At 42.5% G+C, this 19,063-nt stretch overlaps 1 protein-coding gene across 1 annotated transcript; it reads left to right on the top strand.

Annotated features, from left to right (window-relative positions):
* Positions 1–3,549: 3,549 nt before the first annotated feature.
* Positions 3,550–18,628, top strand: ANAPC5 (anaphase promoting complex subunit 5). Its single transcript, XM_056349415.1, has 17 exons — positions 3,550–3,834; positions 3,926–4,005; positions 5,240–5,349; positions 5,755–5,950; positions 7,148–7,214; positions 8,962–9,063; positions 10,202–10,392; positions 11,335–11,416; positions 12,154–12,243; positions 13,191–13,372; positions 13,850–13,985; positions 14,234–14,308; positions 15,089–15,210; positions 16,361–16,468; positions 16,990–17,137; positions 17,733–17,895; positions 18,296–18,628. The coding sequence occupies exons 1-17, from the start codon at positions 3,631–3,633 to the stop codon at positions 18,508–18,510; spliced, it is 2,271 nt and encodes a 756-aa protein (XP_056205390.1). The 5' UTR covers positions 3,550–3,630; the 3' UTR covers positions 18,511–18,628.
* Positions 18,629–19,063: the final 435 nt, after the last annotated feature.

Here is a 19,063-nt window from a genome sequence, read left to right as displayed (position 1 = left end):
TGCTCCCCGCCGACAGCAGGCGGGCGGAGCCAATGGGAGGAGAGAAAGCGCCTGTGTGGTGGCGGAGGTGGGCGGGGCACGAAAATACCCCTCAGGCCGGTGAAGAAGCGGCCGGTGGCGGCTGTGGGTGCGTTAGAGGTGATGTCACCGAAATAAGGGAGAACTTTTACCTCACGGGTTTGGGTTGTTTGGGGTTGTTGCCTGTGTATCGAGGCGGCGTACACCGCCCGCCGAGGGGCTGAGGGCAGCGGTGACGCGGCCGGCGCAGGCGGGGCCCGGCTCGGGGTCTGGCGGCCGGCGGCGGCCGGGGGTCCAGGCGCCTCAGCGTACAAACAGGGGGGTGTCCGGGAGAGAATTAAAAGCCTCGGTGCTGTAGGGAAGAGGCCAAAGTGCTGATTATTCGACCAAGCCCTTCCGCAATAATCTTTAAATAACAGAAAATGGGGTTTGTTACTTAAAAATCCAGTTCCAGCTAGCTTCTAGAGGCCGTTGGTACTTTCTCTACGCTGTGAATGGGAGATAGATATATATATATAAACCATAATAATCATAGGTTGTAAGAACTGAAAGCTTTAAACCAGAAGATTACATTAAAGAAACCCCAACAATACAAATCCAGCCAAGTCCTCAGGAAAGCTTTCCCTGAGAGCCCCCAGAACAAAGGAGACCTTTGCCAGAAAGAGCAACGAACAAAAGCTGCTGAAAATAAATTTTGACCACAAATCAAATTTACCCATAAGAAAGGTTGCTTTTTGTACAATACCAAATTGTACACGTAGTTTTGTCCGTAGTCTTACGTTAAATTACATTGCAATCTTAACAGGTTTCTGTAGGAAGGGTCTGTTTTTGGAGCAAGTTCGATACAAGAACTGAGTGAAAAAAATAAATAATTGGCATGTAATTGCCACGAGAATGGCACAGACTGGACAGCTTTAGCATCAAGAGCGGAATCTTTGCGCAGCCCAACTTTTGGATTTGCACTGACACCATACCTTAATTCAAATCAGGTTATCTCTTTTTGGAAATGCTTATGCTCTTTGAAAAGCTTCTGATATGCTGTGAACTTTTACACATTATTTAATAAAAAATGTCTCCCCCCCCCCCCCCCCAATAATAGCTCGCAATTTTAGTCAAAGCAATGAAAAGATCAGACAAAGACCTTGTGAATACCATGTTGGAACAGGCAAGCAGCACATTTCTCACATTTCTCATGCAAGAGGTTGCTTTAAGACACCTTAAGAAATAACAGTGCAGTCTGGTTTTTAAAAACTTATGTGTCACCTAAACTCTGCCCATCCAGAGTCACCCTTGAAATACCAAATTGTACACATAGTTTTGTCAGTAGTCTTACATTAAAGCATGGGAGCTCCTTGTGCAGTCACTGTACGTGGGGTAAAATCTCTGTCCAACAAATGAGCCAAACTGAGAAAAAGCAATTTTTCCTTTAGCTCTACTAAGGACTTGCCAACAAGAAATCCTCCCAAACACAGATGTTTTAGGGAGTAACGTGGGCCTGACAGAGCTGAGATCTGGTGACTGCTGGCAGCTGCAGTTGACACTCCCACCTTCATTTGGGCAGATCTTGATGAATCACATTCTAACATGTGATTTGAGATCACTTTTAATGCTTTAAGGTGTCTAAATTGTAACCAGATTGTTACCAAGCCTAACATAGAATATTTTTAAACAAAGGTCTTTAACTCCTCCAGCTACTCTGTAGCTGAAAAGTAGCATTTGCAGAAGATCTATTAATAAGACTTGCCCTCACTGACCCTTCTGGACTCTACCAAAGAAGCATTAAAAGATTTAAATCTATTAATGCTAGATGTCCCATTTACTTCTGCCATGAAATAACAAGTGATGATGACTCTGCAGCTCAGTAATCCCCCAAGGTTCTACACACCACGAGAAAGCGAGGTAGAGAAGCGATTCTTACCAGGAATATTCATTTAATGTAACAATTTGCAAAATGTTATAGTAAAGTTAAAAAAAAAAAAGTTAATTGCTGAGCCTTATTTGGGAATTTTTGAATGGATATTAATACCTATAGGAACAATCATTATAGTATTCACTTTTTAAACCAGATACACAGTGCTTTGAAATTACCTTTGAGAAGGTTTTCAGGTTACGGAGGCTCGGTTTGATAGATTCAGTGTTGTGTGAAAACGCAGGGATCCCCAAATGCAGACGGTAGTTGTTTCACACTTTGTAAGCTCAGGCCTCAGTTACTGAGGGGCTTCAGCCTATTTTAGGTAAGATAAAAGACGAGTTTTTGAATTGCATTACCTAATCTTGAATTGAATCTCTTGCTGCTTATTTGGAGGGCTGCTTTTTAGGTGTGCAAGTTTATGTAAATGTGCTTAAAAAGCTTATTGTAAATGTTCTCAGTACCTCAGAGGGGTGGATTGCCAGCAGCATTCCCGTGTTGGCTTCAGAGTGGAACACAGGGACAGGACAGCCAGATGTGTCATTTCCTCCTTCCTCCCAACTTCTGCAGATGCTGGTTGCAGCCCGGCCTTTGCCTCACACACCCCGCCTCCTCCCCGCCAAGCCGCTCCACCCGTTCAGTGTTTCCACCCAAGCCGTCATACTTACATTGTCAGGAAACATCGGTAAATTGACCTTTATAAGATAATCACTGTAGTTATTTCCCAGGTTTTACATTCAGCTACCGTTCAATGAGTATTATTAGTTCATTGAGGGCTAGGAAGGTGTCATTAATTATGCCAGCAACAACTAACTACAATGTTAAGTTTCTGAAATGTAAATGTATTTTAGAAAATTACTCCATGCTTGATTTGCCTCCTCCTCCTCTCGCCACCCCCAGGCATGAATCAGGAACAGCTCAACTGAAATCCCTGGGGACATGCAGATGTATGATAATACGGAGTTTTGTTTTGCTCTCACTTACAAAAATGAGAACTATTATAATAATTGGAGCATTTTCTTTGGGAACATGAGGCTCTAATGAAGTCCTTTAACAAATTATTGAGAAAATAAAAACCTATGTGTGGAAGGAAATATCTTTACTGCATCGCAGTTAATTTGCAAGACACCCCATGGAACAGGAGTGATGTCACTCTGTGGTGGTCTCCAGCTGCGCCAAGCAACTGCTGGCATCGGAGCACAGATCAGCCTCCCCATATGGCTCTGTGCATCCCCCCATGGCCTACCCCACAGCAGAGAAACGCCGTGGGCTCTCAGCGTGGCTGTCCTCACCGGTACACGTGGGGCCGAGCCACCTGGGATGGCACTGGTGGCCATCAGGCCTTCCTCGAGGCCCACAAAGGGTCGCGGGGACCTCGTGGGGTCACAGTTCGGGTGCTGGCCCTGCCGACCCCACAGGCCGCGGCGGGAGCGGCGTGCAGCCCCATACCAAAGGGCAAGGCGTGATCCACCACCAGGCCGGGGGTGATAACGTGCCGCCGCCCTCCCGCTTCCCGCCCCCGGAACCTTTTCTCCGCGGGACGTCTGCCCCGGGCTCGGCGCGCCAGCCGGCCCCGCAGCGGCGGCGCACAGCTCCACCTCTGATTGGCCGCGGCGCGGCCCGCGTGGTGGCGGTGGTGATTGGTCGGCGGTCGAGGCGGGTCTCCCGGGCGGCGGGCGGCTCGGCCGCGGCCTGCCGCCGCCATGGCGAGCGTGCATGAGAGCCTCTACTTCAACCCCATGATGACCAACGGCGTGGTGCATGCCAACGTCTTCGGCATCAAGGACTGGGTCACCCCCTACAAGATGGCGCTGCTGGTGCTTCTGAGCGAGCTGGGCCGCGCCGGCGCGCAGCTCGGCCTGCTGGAACGGCGGCGGCTCAACCGGCTGCTGCTGCCGCTGCTGCAGGTCCGGGCCTGGCCCTGAGGCGGGGGGGGAGGGCGATGCCGAGGAGCCGCTTGCGTGGTGACCTGCCGCGACTTGTCGCTCTCCTCCCCAGGGCCCTGACATGCCGCTGTCGCGACTGCGCAAGGCCATCGAGGAGTCCTGCCCGCACCTGGCCAGTTCCGTGCACATCAGGTGGGCTCCGGGGCCGCCCTCGGAAACCCCTTAAACCGGGTGCCTGCGATCGGGGTGTCGGGTCGGGGGTGGGGGGCAGCTGAGGGCCCCCGCGGCGGAGGGAGGCACGAAGTTGCAGTGAGCCAGGCTTCCCTGCTGCTGGAGGCGAAGAAACTGCAGTCCCTTCCCGCTGGTGGCTTCTGTATTCTGCGTCAGAAACATGAGAACACCGCCGCTACAACCCGTTTTTCAGTGAAAGATGATGAAGCCGTTAAGTGCATGCTCTGTGTTATCTATATCTACTCTCAGTTCTATTAAGTGCTCTGAGATGTGTTAAATGTATAGTTTAAAAAGTCAGGCTTTTGGAGTAAAAATGTATTTCTACAGTTTTCTTAGTTCTAAAGTTCTAAAAGGCACACAAACGGAACATCAAAGCTGTCTGTTTTAAAGTTGCTGTGATACAGGGGGTCTGTGTAATAAGTAACTAAGGGTAATTTGCTGATCAAATGGGGTTTTAACAAAAGGAATGATCTTGCTGCAACAGATTTGAGAACATTCTGTCTGGCGAGAAAAGATTTAACCATGAGGTTGCAAGATGTACTTTCTCAAGGCAAATGTTAAACCGTAATCTCATGTTACTATGACAACTTTTGTCTTTGTTTAGACCTTAGTGTAAAAATAGATTAGTTTTGTAATATACAGCTTCTTGCTACGGGACTGAGAGCATAACTGTTTGCTTAAACTGGTCTTGAAGCTGAGGATAAAAGGGCTGTGTTACTTGTCGGAATTTGCGAGCCTGGATGGAGCTGCGACTCCCCGGCCACCCAGCGTGCTGTTTTTGCTTTCCTGCCTTAATAAATACTTAGTGAATTTATTTTGGACTCTAGTTATTTCAATTCAACTATAACAATCTGTTTCGATATTAGCTCACTCGCTAAACAGCAACAGTTTTAAAAATCAGTCTATATTGGGTTCCTAATTGCTTTGTTAAAAGAACAACAATCTTTTCTAATTGTTTCCTTTATTAAAAGAGCTGTTTAAAAAGGAAAAAACCCCACCCAAACTTGATTATTATTTGTCTCAATATTTGATATGCTTTGATTTGGCTCATGAATATAAAAACCTTCTGGGCCTAATGAATTAGCTACGGCTTGTTTCTGTTTGTTTTTACTCATATATACCTGAAATAGAAAAAAAAATAGTTTGATGCGTATTATTAATATCCTAAAAAAAGTGGTTTTCTTTCCCTGTTTAGGCTGAAACTTATGGCAGAAGGAGAACTGAAAGACATGGAGCAATTTTTTGATGACCTTTCAGATTCATTTACAGGGACAGAGCCAGAAGTTCATAAAACAAGTGTAGTAGGTAACTAATTGTTATTCATAAGCTATATTTGGTGTGATGTCTGTCATTGGTGTAATTCATTCAGGATACAGCTTTTGTTTTTCTTTTTGGAGAGTTGTAAAGATTACATAGCATGATTTTTGACTTACTCAGATGTTTCATATTAACTAATAACTTTGCATATTGTGTAGTTCTTCCTGATCTTAATTTTTTTTTCTGTGATCCAATAGTCCATGAGATTTGCCACTAAATTAATACCAGATTTACACTCCATGAAGTTGAGTTTTATGAATTGGTAGGCTGAGATGAGACAATAAAGGGAAATTAAATAATGCAATTTAAGCTTCAGGTTATTATGATTTCTAGTCTCCTCTCTGAAACAGCAGCCTTACAGACAGTTGTTGTAACAGATGTTTTCATTTGCAGGTCTGTTTCTGCGCCATATGATCTTGGCATACAATAAGCTTTCCTTTAGTCAGGTCTATAAACTTTACACTGCACTTCAGCAGTACTTTCAAAACGATGAGAAGAAAAATGGAATTGATGAGAATGATATGGAACTGACAAATACAGAGGAACTGGAGGGGAAAATGGAGAAAGAAGAACTTGATGTACCTTTAAGGTGATATATTAATATTAAAGTCTTTCCCACTTAAGAGAATTGGTCTTATTTTAGATTACGTCTGTACACATCAGAGTAAACTTAAGCTTTTTCCAGCCCAATGTGCTATTCCTGTTAAACCTTCCAAACTCCACGAATGCTCATCTAGGCCCTGAGCGTGTCCTGTCATTAACTTCAGCTGCGGTGTAGAGACGTAGTGTACTATAATTTCGTGTATTTTTTTAAAACCTCACGCACCCTGGCAGAGCTGGGTGGCCTCTCCGTTTCCTTGGTGCCACCATGTGGTAACACTTGTAAATTGTAAGGGTTCTGCTCAGTGTCTCCTGGAAGATGGCAGTACCATTCTCACGCTCACGGAAGGAATCACAGGCTAAAGGCCAGTTTCCTTCTGCACAGCCCACTGCTGAACGACTTCTCTGGGTGTGCTAAAGCTGTTGGCGAGGTCACTTTAGCTTCCACCAAGGAAAGATTGCCCGCTAAGAAAAAGTTAAGCTTGATGGTTTTGGTTTCTCTTTTCACCCTTCTCCAAATAAAAGAACTCGTGTCTTTTTTTATGTAAAAATGAGAAGCGAATATTGAGACTTTTCACCTGCTAAAGGAGTGCTCCACTAAGAATAATCCTAAAAGCATTTTGTGTATCTATATATTTAAAATGTACTTTCTAAACTGTCTTTATATAAACTTGTGTGTGTGCATGCTTTGCTATGGCATGACTCAGTTCACAGCTTTTGGAGTCTGGCTGTGTGCTATAGTCTTTCCGTGGAATAAATTTCTATCTGCTCTTGCAGAACAGCTGTTTTCTGGAGTGATGTATGTGGCCAAAGTGCCAGTTCATTTCACTGTGACTATCTTCAGAAGAAAGGAAAAACTGAGCAAAGCCATTTGATTATGTCAACCCCAAATCTTCTGTCTGCAGTTTTCCTCTGGGTTTTCACGTGTATTTAGTGTAACATTCATATTGACTGATCTCTGCAGGTTGAAGATTACAACCAAACTGTATGAAATCATTCGGATTGCTAACTTCGAAGTAGTAGATTTTATTCTTCATTTAGAGTTTTCTCCTTCTAGTTTCCTTTCATGCTTTGAGCAATAATATCTCTTAAAAATTTATAAAGCAAAAGTGTGGTGTCTGATAAAATGTCTTTCCTTGTATTCTGTTTTATTACCCTTGTTTCTAACCAGAGTGCTTCTTATCAGGGAAGAAGAGATATCTTGCAGTGGGCCTCTTTCCCAGAAACAAGCAGAGTATTTTCTTTCTCAGCAGGTATGTTAATTCTGAATAAAGTTGAGTAAATGGACCATAACATGAATTTCACTTTCAGTTTTATCCGCAGTGATAGGCGTGATGTTTTCTTAGATCTGCTGAAGATTTGTTGATACCTTGCATGTAGTTTCTCAGTATGAGCTCTTGGGGCTAGAAGTGTTTTATCTAGACATGTACACCACATGATAGTATTTGATTCAGAGAAAGTCGCTTCTGTTCTGACTACTCACCTCAGATTTGATGTCTGTGAAATGTGCAGTTTTGTTGATTATTCCAGCTGGTAAATACAAAATGGGGCAGAAATACACACGAGCACAAATGTCAGTAAACGCACTGCGTGCTTATAATGGCTTGCTAAAAAAATAAAATATGTATAATGCGTGATGTTTCATAAACATTTCAAAAGTAACTTTTCAGTGCCATAGGTTCCTTACTCTTAGGGGTTGTTGAATCCAGTAGTCTGATCATGGCTAGGCTCCTGCAGCTCCGTGACCCTGGGTGCAATCAGCGTTGAGGCTGAGCATGCTGTCTGTTATCCTGTTCCCCTCTGGCTGATGAGGATGAAGGTCCACTAGCATGAAATATATGCACACGTACGCTCTCACGTGAGCTGCTCTCTCTCTTGATTCCACCAGTAACTAGGCTGATATGCTCAGTTTCTAGTTACTGTCAAGTAACTAGCCCCTGGATTGTCTTGTCTCTAGTTGCCTCCAGCAGAAAGATGTGACACATGTGAGACACTTACAAGTGCATCTCTCAGTTGACCCAGTGGCCCCACAGTCTCTCTCCATCCGTTGACTTGGGACCTCCTGGTTGCCCTGAACTTCATCCAGTTGTCTCGTTCAGAGAAATGTACCAGGCCCAGTCCTATGGCTGTTTCAATACTTGGCTCTCAAGCTGCTTATCCTGCTCTCTGCCTAGTCCAGCCTCATGCTCGCCCACAGCCACACATACCCTCTCTCCAGCGCAGAGCTGTGCTCCCCCCTGCAGTCGCTAGCATGACAGGCACGTGGACCTCAGTGATCTAGCTCCAGCTGCTGGCACTTCAACCTCCATAAACGTGTGCATGGAGAGTAGGGGAGCCCTTATACAGGAGCAGAGTTAGAAATGGGTTTGAACGAGAAGACAAGACAGACCGCAGTGGTCTGACGCAACATATGGATTTTAACTGCGCTGATGTTATACTGTGTGTTTTAGCTGGTGTGATTTAGGTAGAGGATCTGTTACTGGTGTGTATAAATTTTTTTCCCCTCCTAATTAGAATATGGTGGAGGAATTGGGATGTTCCGGAGGGTTCTGAATTTTGAAGTCTATTATTCAGTAATACTTATTCTAGTAACTAGATCATTGTAATGTTTTATGAATTGATCTACTTGCCGAAGCAAACTATGAATTTACTTTTATTTCGTTTCCCGATTTCTTTATTTTTTTTTTTTTAGAAGATACTGGTAATTCCAGTGAGCAATCCGTTGTGGTAGTTCTTCAAAGAGAAACTTGAACAGAATTTTTTAAGTACCTTGAAAAGAGTCCTTTGAATAAGCTTTTATTTTACATGGTCTCTCTGATCTCTGGAAAGTGAATGCTATAATGTAGCATAGAACAGAACTGCCACTGCAGAGCTACAAAGTCTTCTTTAATATTCTTTCCAAGCAGATAACAAACTGACAAGTATGTATCAAAATACATTTGTAACCCTCCAGACTGAGTTACTTAGTATCTTACTTTTAATTTTCAACTTTTATTCCAGGCTTCTTTATTAAAGAATGATGAAACAAAGGCTCTTACTCCAGCATCTTTACAAAAGGAATTGAACAATTTGTTAAAATTTAATCCAGACTTTGCTGAAGCAGTAAGTATCTGTTTCTTCATCCAAAATCGTTGTAAGGGGATTTCTTATCTCTAGGATGGGATTATTTGGGAGTAATTTATTCTATATTGAAATATAAGCCAATGATAAGAATGTGAGCAAGTTGCATGTAAATGCTTAGTAATTGAGACTGAAACTCCTTAAGGTACAGAAACCTTAATTAAGCTAAGTACTTCACCACATGTCTAGCTTTATGCACAGATATAATCCTCTTAATTTTGGTGAGACTATGTGAGTGCATTCTTGTTGAACTAAATCTAAAACTTACTTCTTTTTACATCTTTCCCTAAAAAATTTCAGGCCTCATACTCCCATAGTTTAAAAATCAGTAATAAGTGCAATATCTGTTGATTTTGCTTGCCTTACTTCTGGTGCTTAATAGCAATTTATACTGAAAACAATAGACAACTCCCGTGGAGAGTTGTTTCCAGACCTGTGCTGAGAACATTTGCTTTGTCCCTTGACAACTTATTCTTGAGCAAGTTCCATGAGTTCCCAGTGAACTCTTTCCTGCTGTATTTTCTAACTCTTCCTCCCAGTAGCCCTGGCTTGAGGCAGACAGGGTTTTCCTTGCTCCCATTTGGAGACATATCCTTGAAAGGGCTGCCATAGCAGGGGGTGGACTTCACAACTCCAGAAGTCCCCTCCAGTATTCTGTTTGGCTGACATAAAGGGTTGTGCTGCCCAGGTCTCACTGGAAGAAGAAAATACATAGTTTTACTATCTCCTTTCTATCTGTATGGCATTTGGATGCAGTGCTTGTGCTTCTGAGTATCTCCCTGGGTGCAGATGCAGTCCGTTCCCCATTCCCTTAGCACATAAATACAGGGATTCTGCTTATGTGGATATCTCAGGCTGGGTGGGATAATTCTGATGGCCAGATCTTGGCCTATGGGACATTTGGAAGATCCTGTTAGGGAAAACAATCAGTTTTATCCGAGACTTACAGAATTTCTGCACAGGTAGTATCAGTATTGCTGCAACTTCTGATCAAGCGCTTTCCTGGCCATGCAGTATTTGACAGTTGCACTTGTTGGGCAACCTTTACATAGTAATTATAAACAAAATCTGTGTTTTAATAGTTCTGTATAGTTAAAGCTGATTTTGCTTCAATTTTTAGCATTATTTAAGCTACTTAAACAGTCTCAGAGTGCAAGATGTCTTCAGTTCAACACACAGCCTCCTTCATTATTTTGACCGTTTAATTCTCACTGGAGCAGAAAGCAAAAGCAACGGGGATGAAGGTTACGGTCGGAGTTTGAGATACGCTGCTCTGAACCTAGCTGCACTGCACTGTCGGTTTGGCCATTAGTAAGTTAATATATTGTGACACACAACTAAAATTCATCTTAGGGCACCTCGTAAATGCTGATAGGTAGACCTTTTGTTAATTCTGAAAATCTGTTCAGGAGAAGAAAGGACTTTGTCTAATTTAATAATGGCTGTAGTTGGGTTGGAATTTTCTTGGAATCTTGATTTGTTTTGGTTTGGTTTTATTTTGACATTTATTTAGTTTCCATAATAACTGAGCTATCTACAGTAGGGTAAGAGTTGACTTTGTCTGTGCCCAGTTGCAACTGTTTCCTAGGTACTTAAGTTTTCAACTGCTACATTTCTGTGACCTCAGAAAGGTCAGTGGATGCAAATGCCTTGTTTCAGCTATGTTCTCAAGAAAGTGTGGTTGGTTTTCTGTTAACATGCAAATCAGCATATTGTTGATGATCTGAAAAGAGAATAATAATAATAATAATAAAAAAGCTATCTGAGCTTTTTTAATTGGAAAATGCCATAGGGGTGGGTGTTACTCTGTCGATAAAGCTGGCTTACCCTTCTCCATCTATGATTTGCGTTTATTGACTGCTGCCTGGATGCATCATGTAAAAGGCCTGGAGATGGGAAGGCTATTTGCAAAACTGAGAGCAGCAACATTTTCTACACAGGCAGCTGCTTAATGTTGCCCCCGTTCAAACAAGAACTTGGCACATTGGCACAGACAGGGTTTGAAAGCCTGCTTAGGGGTTACAGTTGCATTTTTGTATTGGCTTGCAGAGGCTGTCTGGCTTATTATCCTCAAGGCTAGGATAGATTGCTGAAGTGCTAGGAAGAAAGTACAGGCTTTCTTAGCAGCCTGTTATGTCAGTTGTCTTCCCAGTGCAATGTGCATAATTTAGATCAATATTCCTCTGTATTGTAATGCTGTATTTGAAGCACTGTGGGAATACTGATGTGTTCTCCCTTTTTGTTTGCTGATAGCCAACAGGCTGAACTTGCACTTCAGGAAGCCATCCGAATTGCACAGGAGTCTAATGACCATGTTTGCCTGCAGCACTGCCTGGTAAGATAGCTGTGCTGGGGGGAGGTTAAGTCACCTTTGTCTCTGCTATCTGAGCCTTGGCTCAGTGAACTGTTGCAGAACTACTCTTACAGTAGTATCTCATCAAATGCCTCAGTAATTTAAATATGACTGTCTGGCCGGTGGGTCAACAGAGCAAAGAACTGTAGGGAAATCACAGGATGGTGTTGTGGCAATTTAGGATTGCTTTCTTTAACAGGAGGTGTGATCCCAGAGTGCTGAGATTGCAGTGCTAAGCTCGAAGTTTAGTCTTACATGTTTTCAAGAGACAAAGTATTTCATAAACTTCTTCCTTATTGTCTGCTGGATTCTCAATGAGTAATCAGCTTTCTTTTGAGCAAACATAAAGGAAGGAGGAGAGACTTAATTTCTCTGTATTTTATTCTATAATTAGCATTATTGGTGTAACGAATTGCCATCAATGGTGTCAACTCCTGAGATGCTGCTTCCCACAGTTAACTGTATAATGGGGTTTCTGTGCATTACCCTGAACCTCCGGCGCTGACTGCTGTCAAGCCCGTGTCCCAGCCTAGCTGCACTCTTGATATATTTTGCTGTGCAGCATTTAATATAAGTTTCCTTAGTGTCAGATTAATTCTGAAGAGTGGCTTGTATTTCCAGTGAGTTTTTGTGCATTCTCTGCAAAAAGTAAGAGAAGTTAAAAGTGCTGCAGCCATCACCTGTTTACAGTGAGATTTTTAACTTTTGTTCCTTGCTAGAGCTGGCTGTACATCTTGGAGCAGAAGATATTTGATAGCTGTGTTCTGCTGGAGCACTCTGTCAACAAATCTTTACATTTTGGTTTGCCAGTAAGTCCATTTCATATATCCTTAACCTTACTCTAGGACAAACACGTGTGGCAAGTGGAGCATGCATGGCAGGGTATTGGGTTTTGTGACTGGATCGTTCAAAACTTGTAAGTGAATTTAAACAAATCTGTTTTAACACTCCAAAATCTAGTGATTTCTATGATTTTTATTCTTTACATTAACAAACCAGAGTTCAGGTGCTTTAATGCCAGTGCACTATTGCAAGGCTCACTGGTTTTCCTTCTAACTTGCTCATTTTTCAGGCAGAAGACCTCTCTGTGGCAACTGCCCTGGCCCCGGGCACTGTTTCGGCCTTAGGCCTGCAGCACAATCTGCTGGTGCTCAGGGGAGGTTCTTAGGCCTCCGCTTCCGTGAAACTCAGGGCTGATGCCTCTGGCAGGGCTTTGAACACATTTACTTGTACGGCTCGGTCCCGGCTGTGAAATTTTGCAAGGCAGCCCTTCCCTTCGATAGTTTTGTGCCCTGAGTCTGTTGGCTGTCACTGTTTAGTTCTGTCTTCCCAAAGACCCGCAGTCTCTTTAAGAGAATTGCTCTAAAAGGAATGAAGCGGCTGATACTGGGAGATGAGAGCAGGCTTGGCCACTTGGTGGGGAAAGGGAGGGAAGGCTCTGTGTTTTCACAGCTGTTTCATCATTGGAGAAATCCAGGTACAAGTTGTATCATCATCCTCTTCAAGACTCCTGTGTGGGGGAGTGGAAATTACCTTTCTCATCTAACAAAATGGCATTCATATATGTGTGGGTGTGCATAAGTGGGTATTTAAAGAAATGCCTGGAGCAGTGTTCCTTTGTGCTGAATAACATCGTGTCTTTTTCTTTGGGATTTTTTTCTTGGTTTAGGACTTTTGCTCCGGTGTAATTTGCATGTGTAGTGTACTCTGTTGTCTTTCAATGCTGTCAGTATTTTTTTTTTTCCCTTCTTCCCAGTACCTTGCTTCCCTGGGAATACAGTCCTTGGTTCAGCAAAGAGCTTTTGCAGGAAAGGCTGCCAACAGACTAATGGATGCCTTAAAAGATTCTGATCTGTTGCACTGGAAACACAGCTTGTCAGAGCTTATTGATATTAGTATAGCTCAGAAGACTGCCATTTGGAGATTATACGGCCACAGGTATTTTGTTTCTTTTGAACTCTTAGGTTAGCTCACTGTTCTTGTTAGCACATAATGCATTTTGAGTTATTTATATAGGTGTAACAAGTGACTGTGTCTCTCCAGCGTACTAAAATAAAGCAATCAGACTGATTCATCCAGGCTGAGTGCAATTATTTCCATTCTCTTGTGTTCCTTTAAAACTCATACTGGAGAAGAGATTGACTTTCCATTTAGTAGGGGCAAAGAAGATGCTAAGTTTTTCCTGTGCCCTCATTCTCAGCATCTCTGTGCTTAGACTGTGAGCAGCTTTCAGCATGTCGTGCTTGACGTGCCTGCACAGTCCAGAGTTCCTGGATAGCAGTTGTTTTACAAGTTTTCGTTCTCCCACAGGCCCCAGCTTACCAGAAAACGTAGGCTGTTGTCATAAAAAGACAATAGATTAAAAATGGTTGTTTTGTATTGCTTGAAAGTTAAACGATGTTTCTCTTGCACAAGCACCATGGCACTTCAACAAGCCCAAACGTTGCTGAGCATGAACAGTCTGGAGGCCGTGAACGTGGGCGTTCAGCAGAATAACACAGAGTCCTTTGCCGTCGTGTTGTGTCACCTGGCTGAGCTACATGCAGAGCAGGTGAGTTTTATGGTTAGCGGCACAAAATGTCATTTGGCTGGGAGGATGCGTGGGTGTTATTGACAGAGAGCGCGAGACTTGACTTGTGTTTTGTTCTGCCTTTAATGTCTGCGTTGGGGGCGAAGGCAATACAGCATTTTTGCTCAGCAGGTTCTTCCCGTGAAGGTTGTGTTGAAATCAAGGGGAGTGGTGCTTGCCTTGGCGTACACTGATCAGACACTAATCAGAGGGGTGGTTTTGTGTTGCAGGGATACTTTGCAGCTGCTTCTGAAATACTGAAACACCTAGAGGAAAGATTCCCTCCCAACAGTCAGCATGCACAGGTAGAATATTTGTAATTTAGCCTGTAGACTATTATACAGTAAGATCTGAATTCCATTGCATCTGAGTTCTTCCCTCTGTATGCCTTGGGCTACATGTTTGCTAATTTCACTTGGCTCATGGCCTCACCGAAGCTGTACACCATAAACTTTCCTATAAAAGCATGAAAAAGATGCCTCTGCTGTTTTAAGGCTGGTGAGACCTTTCTTTCACCATAGCCTCCTAAGAAAAGGCTGTTTAAATAAAAATGTCATTGACAGAGGAATATAAATCTCCCTCGTGAGCACATACAGGAATTAAATGCTCTGCGTTGATTTGGAGCTTCAAAGTTCTGTTTAATTAGTGCTACTTACTCTGATATATTACAATCCAGAAATAACTGAAATAGGCCAGTTTTTGTGTCACTCTGGGAAACACATGAACACATGAGTCTGTGAGGCAGTATTTACACTGACGTGTCCAAAGTTCTGTTAAATATCGTTTGGTCCTTTTCACTACAGAACAACTTTACTGTTTCAAAGCATTAGTAATGATTTAAAAGAGCTTTTTTACTTCAAATGCAGTAAAATAGGTGAGCTTTGGTATTGAAACATCAATCAAGACCTGAGCATTTCCGTTGAGGACAGTAATTTAGTAAATTAGTAAATCCAGTAATTGGACAGTGGAGTTAATTGTGTCTAGACATAAATATCCACAGGGGAAATAGAAAGTAAGTTTAACTTAGGATTGGAAAATGAGCAGGCACTGCTTCTAAAACGTGTTCCTGGATGCTCTTTGTCTAGCTTTGGATGCTGTTTGATCAGAAAATACAGTTTGAGAGAGCCATGAATGATGGCAGATACCATATAGCAGATTCTCTCGTAGCAGGAATTACAGCACTGAACAGCATTGAAGGCGTATACAGGTAAGAAATCATTCATCTGCACACACTTGCAGGTGTGGCCCACGAAGATAATGAAAAATTTAGTGGAATGATTGCTGGCAGTCACGTGTGCTTACATGTTCTTCCCTTTCCAGAACTGATTACAGTCCCGTTGTCTAACCTGTGGTGCTTATTCCATTAGTGTATGTCCTGCAGCAATAATTTCTAGTTGTTTTCTCTGGACATTTTAAGAACTGGAATAGCGCTGCTGAAGTTGCTGTTAACTCTAGAGCTGTAGATCTGTTGTGAGAACACAAAATACTTCTTCAAAATCTGCTGTACTGAAACCCAAGCCTAAAGCAGGATTTTATGTCAGGTAGCTAGGGATCTCAGCCTGGTCTGAGCTTCAGTGTCTTCATCTGTGTCCTGGTTTCTGCATCTACAAAATAGAACAATATGATTTTTCTCTCACCTTAATGGGTTCTTGTTTCTAAATGAGAATGACACATTAGAAATAGGTAGGGTTAAAACTTATTTGGTGAGTGTGAGAAACGACTTACTGTTAAAAGCAATTTCTTGTTGATTTTCAATGAGGCAAAACACCTAAAACCACAGCCAACGCCAGCAAGCCGGAAGAACAGTATTCAAGCTGTGGGACCTGATGCTTGTCCTTCTGGAATTGGACTATTTGTGATTTCCCTGGTCTTTAAATATTCTGCTCAGTGTCTGGGTTTGGGGCATTTGTACACATTCCCTGCTGCTGGGTATTTGTTTCTTATTTCCCTGTTCTCGTTCCTTCCCTGTTGCTTCAAATCCATTTATTAGCTCAAGCCAATTTTGGCTACTTTACCTCATATCTGTTTTTCTTACAAATAATTACTTGTGCTTTCTGGCTTGCATGACCTGCCACTTCTGCTGCCTGTTTGGCCTTTGGTTTTGGCAATCCCTGTTTTCTATCTAAAGCTGTTTTATGAGTTTGATCCTTTCTGCCTGTGAGTTGTCCAGTTGGAATCAGAAGTAGCTGGTTTTCCCCCTGCTGGTGTCTATAGAGTGTGTATACTTCGTCAGAATGCCATCCTGGAGTTACAAGAAAGAGGTCACAAAACAGAGACCTATTTTGCTGTGTTCTGAAGAGCAGAATTGTATCTAAAATAAAAATACGATCAGTGATGTTTTCTCTCTACCATGGCAGAAAAGCCATTGTATTGAAAGCCCAAAATCAGATGTCAGAGGCACACAAACTTTTGCAGAAATTGTTGATCCACTGCCAGAAAATCAAGAACACCGAGATGGTGATTAGGTAAGAATGTTTGATTTTCAGAGTATTGAAGCCACTTTGCAGTGATTAGAATCAGCCATTTCCATTTGTCTGTGTTCAGACTTCACTAGTCCTCAGATTACCTACTGTGATCTTGAGATTACAAAATAATTTCATTTATTGATCATGATATGGAGGAATCTGCAAAATATTGTGGAATTGAAACCTAGTCATTTTTAGTATGTAAACTAACAGGTAATAATTAAAGTTCTCTGAAGACCTAGGGAAGAAGGAAACACTGCAACCAAAATAAATAGGAAATAGAAGTGCATGTGTGTAGTTGCACCTTTGTGCTAACCTTTGGAGTAGTTACAGTGTCATTTAATCTTTTGTATGTTGGTGGCATCTCCCCTTGAGGGTGTAATTGAAATTTATTGTATATGCAGCAGTATAATTCATAATAAAATCGATACCGTTATAGATGGAATAATTGTTTGGGAAACAAGTGGACATTTTTCATCAGAAGAAAACCGTTTGTAATTCTTTCCCCCTCTTTTGGTTAGCGTGCTGCTGTCAATAGCAGAGCTCTACTGGAGATCTTCGTGTCATACCATAGCGTTGCCAGTCCTGCTGCAGGCTCTGGCCCTTTCTCGAGAGTACAGCCTGCAGTACTTGGCTTCGGAAACGGTGCTAAACTTGGCTTTCTCCCAGGTATGGCTGATGGGTGTTCACACAGGGCTGCAGGGCAGCATTTATTTTGGGGATCTGGATGCTGGTTTTACTCCTGTGAGATATGAGAACACAGCCTTGTTGGAGTTATTGATTCTGAAGAAGTATAGTCTAAATGTAAAATGTTTTTTGAGGAAGTTAATAAAAGTTGAGTTTCGTGTGTATCACTAAGATGTGTAGTTATTGCATATAATTAAGCAGGCAAGGATAAATTTGCCCCGCCTTAATTTCTTCAGTTATTTTTTCTACTAGCATTTTGGCTTTCTAGTAGCACAGTTTGGCGTGTGTTTGAATTAAAAATAATGCTTGTAATGGAGTTCAGTTATGTTGTTTATTCAGAGCTGGCAGGGCTGTGGTTGTCAGCACTGACTGCAGTGGAGAAGCTGTGCCTAATCATTTCAGAGAGCAGCTCGTTTCTACTTTTTGATTTAAACTAAGATTATGGGTAAACAAATTGTGTCCTTGTCTGTAGTGCATTGCGTTACTAGAAACAGACGTGCCTTACGTAGATTTTCTCTGAAAAAGCTGCTCTTACCAGTGGATTCCAGTATTAGACCAGCAAGTGTTTGTCTTTCAGCTGATCCTTGGCATTCCTGAGCAAGCCCTGAACATCCTGCACATGGCGATAGAACCTGTCTTGGCCCACGGAGCTGTCCTCGACAAAGGCCGTGCCATGTTCTTGGTGGCTAAATGTCAGGTGGCTTCTGCAGCTTCCTACACTCCACAAAAGAAGATTGAAGGTAGCGTGAAGAGTAATTCTCCTCGCTGAAACTGCTCACAGAAGTTGAGAAGTGCTAACCAGCATATATGTTGGTGTCCTGCTATGTGATCACTGTTAAAAAAGTTTAAATGATACAGCAGAACGTGTTACCTAGTTACTGGACAGCAAAATTCATTTGGAATTAGTTATTCAACAGATGCGGTGTCTGTAATGGAATCTTGTGTATCCCCATACTTTCACACCCATATTTTGCAGCAAAGGCTGGATAACAGAAACTGAAAGACCATGTTGCTAAGACACAAATTGTTTTGAAACGCTAAAGAATGTATAATTGGGCTCCTTAGAACTGAGCTATATTGCTTGGAGTTGTTATTATAGTGACGTTATCTGAAATATGACTGTCCCCCTTGTTTCCACAGCTTTGGAATCTGCGATCTTGAATCTAAATGAAGCCAAGACTTACTTTGCCAAAGTGGACAGCAAAGAGCAGCTCAGAGACGTTCTCTACTTCCAAGCCCGGCTGTTCCACACCCTAGGCAAGACCCAGGAAAGGAACAAATGTGCCATGTTCTTCCGTCAGTTGCACCAGGAACTGCCGGCACATGGTGTCCCCTTAATCAATGCCTTCAAGTGATGCACGTAAAGATGAGATTTGTTTGTTTTCCTGTTTCTTTACAAATGTCTTTTTATTATAGTCAGTCATCTGTATTTCAAAATAACTGCCAATAAATCATGGTCTTCTATTGAACAAACTTGCATTTTGTTGTTAATGACTTAAGGGAAAACATAGGTTTCCACCCATTTCACTTTTATTCCATACTTGAAATTAAGAATAAGAATTGAATGGGGAAAAGAAAGACTCTTGACTGCATTATAAACACGCTGAGGGGAGTAGCACAGTCACGATTAAGTAATATCTGTTCTTAGCAGTGACATTTTTCAGAATTGATGCTGGGTTTATGAACACTGGGGAACAAAAAACTAGTGGAAAATGTTGGCGAAAGCTCCTTTGTGCTTGTTTTAAGTGGTATGGGATGGGGAGCCTCATTTAAAATGTGTCCTTGCGTTTAACCTGTCTCCAGTCGCTGTTTACTTTGTAGAAACAGATGGTGCTGGCAGAAGGGGGAAAAAAATGGATTCAGTTGGAGAGGTCTAATGGTGCAAAGTCCCAGCCTTGTTGTCACATG

Source organism: Falco biarmicus, chromosome 1, assembly GCF_023638135.1.
Source record: "Falco biarmicus isolate bFalBia1 chromosome 1, bFalBia1.pri, whole genome shotgun sequence".
NCBI classification, from domain to species: Eukaryota; Metazoa; Chordata; class Aves; order Falconiformes; family Falconidae; genus Falco; species Falco biarmicus.
This window is presented reverse-complemented; position numbering and strand designations above follow the sequence as displayed.